This window comes from Solanum stenotomum, unplaced genomic scaffold, assembly GCF_019186545.1.
Source record: "Solanum stenotomum isolate F172 unplaced genomic scaffold, ASM1918654v1 scaffold26519, whole genome shotgun sequence".
In the NCBI taxonomy this organism is placed as follows: domain Eukaryota; kingdom Viridiplantae; phylum Streptophyta; class Magnoliopsida; order Solanales; family Solanaceae; genus Solanum; species Solanum stenotomum.
Window position 1 is genome coordinate 1 of NW_026029061.1, and position 7,814 is coordinate 7,814.

Here is a 7,814-nt window from a genome sequence, read left to right on the forward strand (position 1 = left end):
GATCATTAGTGAGACTCTAAGTCCGTGATACCATGCAATACAGAAAGATGAAGTACCAGTTGTCTTTCAAAGAGTTAAATAATAGAAAGTGATAAAAAGTCACAATGTTTTTGGTAGTGGTAAAGCAAATAGTTGGGAGAGACGAATTCAAAATTTAATTTTATGGGTTAGTAAATTTTATAATGATAATTGTAAATGTTAATAATTAAATTCAAAATTTAATATTTTAAAAGTATAGTAAATAAAAATTGTTAAATTCGATCGAACTGGTAAATCGTGCTCGGTTGTTAAACTATTGAAGAAGCATTTATCCAAAGATGGACTTGTGGGTCATGGAGATCACAAATTAAATCTGATTTCTGTTTTTTTCTTGAAATCGTTTTAATGTTTATTATTCTTTATTAAATGAAAAACATGAATAAAACAAGCACAAGAATCCATATAGTAGCCAAAGGCACATTATTATGCTAATTTAGACATTTAGAGGAAATAATAAAGCATCTTTTGAAGGTTCATGTACCATAAAAAAAAGTGAATATATTTACCAATATTGAATATCCTGATTGGACATGTCTACATTTATAGTAAGTAGTTACAAATTTTTCTTCTTCTTGTAAACCTACTATTATTCTTTTCATTTTGTCATTTTATATGGTGATGGATCCATAAATTAGGTGTGGAACTAAAATTTTAGTTATTGACTTCATAGGACTCAATAATTTGGCAAAATTTTATATCCGTATTAAGAAATTTACTTAATATTGTATGTGTAAAAAAAAATGTTTAGAGCTCATAAATTCTAAATTTATCTCTGTCATAAAAGAATGTACAGCTATTAGGTACAATTACATATATTGATCTTTTAGATAACTTGATAATATAAAACATTTGTTTTTATATTCTCTATATGTAGAAGTTAAACTATCATTTAAAACAAATAATTTTTAATATAATATGCCAAATACATTAATAAAGGTTTCTCCACACTTGTTTTTAGCTTGCAAGTCAATATGTGATAGGATTCTAATTTCCAACTCTACATAAACTAAAGAGTTGCATAATATGGCCAAAATGTCTACTACTATGAGTTAATGTTTGCATGTGAATGTGATAATATGATTCCAATTTCCAACTCTACATAAGCAATATTAATATTTACTCTCTCCGTCTCAAATTATCTGTTGTGTTTCTTTTTTTACACGTCTCTTCATTATTTACTCTATTGAGGTGTTTGTAGTCTTAATTAAGAACAATTATTACCAAGGAAATGAGAATAGAATCATTAATCTTATCTTAAACTTCTAAAATGACAAATAATTTAAGATCATGATTATATTTTGAACATTTCCTAAGCATAGTTTCATTTTAATTGATTTGTAAAACTTTTTTTTTGGTCATTAATTATACAATTTAGTTAGTTAATTACTAGTACTATTACATATTAGTAATTGGGTTAGATAGCACTGCTCTACTTTGCAAGTGGGCTAATAAAAGTTTGGAAGGCCTATAATTCAGCTTTTACTTAGGCCCATTAGTGGATTTGGTATGATCCCGATGAGAAGGATATTTCAATCTTTTTCATCTTTTTTTTTCTTAAAACGTATTGGTTTGACTCTGAAATCATATATGTTGCTTACTCCATATTTCTTTTACAGAATCTTTTTATTGTTCAGAACAATTAGAAAGACTTTTTTAAAATTAGAAGGATTTTGATTAAGAATTTTTTGTAAAAATCACAGACGATAAAATCGTAAAATTTGATATTTTTTCTGTATATAACTTACTAGAGACTCGGAAAACATAGAATTCACAAGAAGGACAAGAAAGGAGTTCTTTTTAACAATACAACTATATAATCAACCTTAAAAATAATATTTATAACACATCCAAAACACAAATAAAATTCCAAAAAAACATCTTATAACCTATAGAGACACATTTTTCTTGCAATCAATATCTCTAACATATTGATTTCTCAAATCAATCATCATATTACAATTCATTTCAATTTCAATATTCTTTTTAATAATATTTAACATATTAATTCTTCCATTAATTATCGTATACGTACTCACCGGTAACTCACCGGACTTCAAATCACTCCCTAACCGTGGAATTCTCAATATTTTCTCCACCATTATTTCCACCGTTACGTTCATCCGTAACGTCCTCCGCGCCTTGGTGGTCCCCGGTGGCGTTAGGGCTTCTCCGATGGCCACGTCATCATAAAACAAACTTGTCGTTGCTTCATTAAACTTGAATGACATTGAATTTCGATTTTTAACGGACAAGTCAACGGATACCGTTAAGTTAACGTTTGGTTGTAGAGTAGTGGACGTATTGAGATAATTTATTCCGTCAATCTTGACGGAATTCATCCTTATAGACGGTTCGTGTACACGGAAAACGGTGAATCCAAGAACCAACATTATAACTACGAGTAATAAAATAGTGGCTATACAACAACCACAACATTTGATACATCTTCTACTACGTTGTTTTTTCTTGTGTAACTCCATGGTAATATTCTTATCGTCGTTATTAATATAAATTCGATGAGACCCTTGTGCTAAAAATCTAGCTTGATCGTTTGTAGAAGCTATGGATGAATTTGGAGATTGTGGTTGAGACATTTTTGAGAACTATACTTTCAATTTGTGGCACGTAAAGTAAGTTTAGTGTAACGAGTGTTTTATAAGTTATGGAAAATATAAAATATACTTTTTAATTAGGCTTATTATTTATTGTTTTTTCACATCTTTGAATGTTGACTTGGAGGGGACTATATATGTGTTTTATTTTTATTTAATAAGCAATCTATTAATTAATTTATGTATAGATTCTCTAGTCATGGAAGCTTTTGTTAATGAACGACAAGAAGAGGAATTTAACAACCCCTAATTTGTTGCTAATTACTTGCTATGTTATCTATGAATTTGAATATATATATATATTATTATTATTATATAGAAGAGTGAAGACGACCAGGACGACCAAGGGTACTTTTGTCAATTTAATAAAATTTCAAGCTTAACTTAATTGTACATTTTCCATTGAGAGTATTGAACATTCCAAAAAAACCAGCCAAAAGTTATGTAATTCCCACTTTATCCACCATTAAGTTGTTGATTTCCATTGTCACACGTGTACAACACATTGGGAGGAGTAAAAGAAATTAATGCAAAGTTAAAACATGGACCCCATTTTTTACTCACTTCAAAAGTCTATGCATTCAAGACCATACATTTTTTTTTAAAAATAATAATTAATTTGAATTCATATTTATTTTTGAATGTACTTACTACTTTTAATGAGATTTTTTTTCATATTCAAAATTTAAATTCGAGGCCTTTTAATCATTTTCTTTCTTAATCTGGTTCGGTCATGAAAATATAGTTTTTATTTTATTAAAAAAATGTATAATTAAAGTCGTGTTTGGTTAAATTTTATATAAAAATATAAATATATTTTTCTAAAATGCATAATACATAAATATGTCATTTAATTTGGTTTCATTTGACATCAGTGTCCTCCAATTTTGGATGTGCATAGTAGACACAAAAATTTGTATAGAAATGAACAAGTAGACACATGTGTCCTACTTGACGTCCTACGCGGNCTGTGTTGTTATTTTTGTTGTTTTCGGGATAAATTTGACTTTCATTTCTTATTTCCGCCTACATATATAAGATGTTTTAAGAAGTGAACCTCCTTCTTAGTTGCGAGGTCATGAGAAATCAAAGAATATGAAGTTGAGGATAAAAATTAACAAGGCAAAAAAAGGAAAAGTCTTTTTTATGCTCTCTATATATTATACAAGAAATCCTGTAAATCACAAGTCAAAAAAATAGTAAATAAAAAAATCAAGCCAAAATATACACTAGAAAAATAAATAAATAAATAAATATCAACTGCATAGGAGATCTTGAATTGCTTGGCTTGTCAAATTTAAATTCATAGTACAATTCATTATTGATGTTTTATGTTTACTAATAATCTTCATAGCCTTCACTTTTCCCCTAAACTCACCAAAACTTGTCAATTTCAACATTCTTGAATTTATATCACTGCTCAAATTCCCATAACTATAATTCAATTGATAATTTGTTCTCAATTGTAATGAAATTCCAATTCTCTTGGATTTTCTAGCTTCGACCCGACCCACGTTAACGTTCGCGATACCAATCGTGACATTATCGTATAAAAAAACACTCATACTACTATCTTGATAATTAATTTGACCAAAGTTATCGTTGTCTACGATGATTTCACCTCCCATGTTCATGTTGAACGAAGACGAATTAGTAGAATTTGAAAATCGAAGATTTTGCACGTTGATGTTGTCTAGCTCAAAAGATGGAGATTTGAATCGAAAAAATATCATCGAGAAAATTAGCATGATTATGCTTAGTATGACGATAGTAGATAGAAAAAACACAAAGCACTTGCCGCTTTTTTGATTCTTGTTGTTGTGGTTGTTGTAATAATTGATCGATTTACTGAGATTCAGACCTTGATCGCTTTTCGGATATGCTCTTGGTGGTGCAAGAGGGATGATATGGCTATCTTGGGCCATGAATTTGGTTGGGGAAAATAGACTAAAGAGGAGCTAAAGTTATAAATTGAATTTCTCTTTGTTCTCTTGTTTAATTTGTTATGGACATATATAAGGAAGTCTAGAAAGTGGATGATGACATTCTGCCTATTGGGAAATGAATTCGAACATGATATTTTTCGATACGAAATATAGATATATATGTCAAAAAAATTATTAAATTAACGATAGATAATAAATTTAAATTTGTAATTCCAAAAGGTATATTTAGTTAGTGCTTCGAAAAAAAACTACTTTTCTATCTGAAAATTGTCTCTACTACTACTCAAAACATTATTTTTTTTTCCAAGAAAACTTGACCAAAATCTTTAAAATTGAATTCATCGAATCTAAATTTTGAATTAGTTTTATAATATTTATTTATTGATGATATGAATGTGAATGAAGAAATAGAAAGGCAGTTGAAAGGTAGTTAGTGGATGACTTGAGCAAAGTCAAGTTGTGCGTCTTATTGATTTTAATTTAAAGTGGGGTTGGTTGTCTTTATATGTATTAAATTTTGCAACTTCCAATTGCATGAATTTGAAGCCGCCATTAATGTTTTTCTTTTAAAAAATATAAAATAAATTGGTGGTAGGGGAGACGGAAATTATAAAACAGAGAATCAAATCTTTATCAATAATATAAAAATTCAAATAGTTAAATAACTAAAATTTGTTACATAATATAACTAGATAGACAAGGAAATTTTAATCAAAGAGAAATGCAACACGAAAACTTCAGGGGAAGCTACCATGAATTTTATTCTACTACTTCCTCCGTCCACAATTGTTTATCAGGTATTCTAAAAATAGATGTCCAAAATTAATTGTCAATTTAAATAATTAAGAAACAATTAATCACTTTTTTCTAATTCTGTCCTTAATAATTATATTACTATTAGTTTCAAAAAGTAGTCATTTTAAAATTACAAGACTACTTTAATGAGAAAAAAGTTATTTTTATAATTTTCAAAAAGTATAAATCATTTTAATAATGATTGATAGTAGGGTTATATTAATCAAATTGCACATTATATTAAATTTTTTTAAAGAATTGTGCATGAATTTACTTTGACAAACAACAGTGGATGGAGGGAGTATATTATAAAAGATTGGCACCTCGTTGGAGCATAAGAACTATCTTTTCAACAACAAAATAATCTATTCTTGGACCCAAATACCAAGAATTCTTCATATTGAAAATTTCAAAACTTTAAGAAAAAAATATCCATTGGGATTCTTCTTCATTTCTTGGTTGGACCCATTCTTTTTTAGTGAATCGAAGTGAGACAATTTCTTTTACTAAAACAAAAACACGTAAATAAGAAAGTACGGTTCAACACGACAATATTTTGTGTCATTAATGTTGAAAACTCATGACATTAAGGTTTGAATTGTGACTTATCGATTATTCAATTTTCTACGAGACATCAAGATTTAGACTTGAAAAAGTTATTTTATGAAAACATAATCCTTTAATTTGTTTAAATTTGGATAAGTTAACGATTCGTCCATTAACTCAAGTCTCAACATTGATTTACTTAACTATAAATAAAACTAAAAATTGAGCTAATTTGAATTAAATATGTAGCTCAAACTTATCTATGAGAAACTTGTCTTAAAATATCTTATTTTTTGTATAATATTTGATACTCTACACCAAGTGTGCTATTGGGGCCATGATATTAAATGTTGGGAAAATATCTATTGATTCTTATAAATCAATAACATCATTTTTATTGTATCACAATTAATTGAATTGGGTTGTAGTTTCACGTCAACATACCAAGTGTAAAAAAATATGATTTTTTTAGGAGTAATAGAATCCTCGTAAACTTAAGTGTGTCTGAAATTTCATATATAATTTTAAAAGATACTTATGCCTTTTTCTCAAAAAGAGTCTTAAAATAATAAGTATATCTGAATGAACTTTTTAATATTTTGTTAGAAACTAATATGAGTTTGTTTGGTAAAGAGATTTTTTAGTGGCTATTAACTACTTTAACCTTGAAACTTCTCTTTATTCATGTAAACCTTTTTAGCTGTTAGAATCAGCGTCATTTGTTCACAAAAAAAAAACAGATTTCCTCGAGTTATTATAGTTAGGCTTTGATAACAACAACAATAATAATATATCAATATAATTTTATAAGTAAGTCAACCGCTTTTAACAGTTTAAGGTACGAAACCTCATGTCGATTTTTTTAATATCTTGTTACCTTAAACTATAGAAAAGTAGAATGTATCCGGACTTTACTTATGCCTTTGGGGTAGATATATAGATTATTTCCAATAAACCTTCAATTCAAAACACGATACAAAACAAATGAAGCATCAAATAAATTTGCCAAGTTAGAGCAAGTTTGGGCCGGAATAGAATTTGATGGATGGGTCTATCTTATTGGGCCTATCCAACATGTTCCAATCTTCTCTTCTTCTATTTTTTTGGTAAAAGAGAAAGTTGGAGATCTTAATTTTTCCATTTTGAGTTTCTTTTGACCCGTTTTAGCTCAATAATTTGATAAGTCATTCGCAGAAATGCTCCTATTTTGAAGTAGTTTTTAATTTGATGATTTTTAATTTTTGTTCTTCAAACACTTTAAGTAAAAATAAATGGTCGAAGATCTCGCTAACACCAAAATAATAATTAAAAATTTATTGCAATAATTTGATAAGTCATTCGCAGAAATGCTCCTATTTTGAAGTAGTTTTTAATTTGATGATTTTTAATTTTTGTTCTTCAAACACTTTAAGTAATAATAAATAGTCGAAGATCTCACTAACACCAAAATAATAATTAAAAATAAATAAATTTTGTTCGGCGTAAGCTTATATTTTTCTATCATAATATAATACAATTTATGCCACATAACTTATTCCAACATAATTATGCCAATAGAGGCAAAATTTCAATTTCATAACCTACAAATTATTTCATAAAAAGTATAACCCACATACTTATATCGAGCAAGATAAAAATTCTCTAAACTTACTACACAACTTATGCCTCATAATTTAATTCCAATACTTAAAACCATCATATTTGTTTCAATTAACATATGGAAAAACAAAAATTAAAAGTTATTTTTTATAATCTTCAAAAATATCAAATAATGTATATTCAATAGTACAAAATAGAACCTTGCACTGTATAAGGAAAAAAACAATCAAAGAAAAAAACATATAACTCTACAACAACCAAATCATGAAAATTAATA

General features: G+C 27.7%; 1 protein-coding gene across 1 annotated transcript; it reads right to left on the reverse strand.

The window, feature by feature from the left end:
* Positions 1 to 2,075: 2,075 nt before the first annotated feature.
* LOC125851494 (uncharacterized) lies at positions 2,076 to 2,429 on the reverse strand (the record flags this gene model as incomplete). Its single annotated transcript, XM_049531282.1, has 1 exon — positions 2,076 to 2,429. A coding segment is annotated over exon 1 (354 nt), but the record flags the coding sequence as incomplete, so codon positions are not given.
* Between the last annotated feature and the right edge of the window lie 5,385 nt (positions 2,430 to 7,814).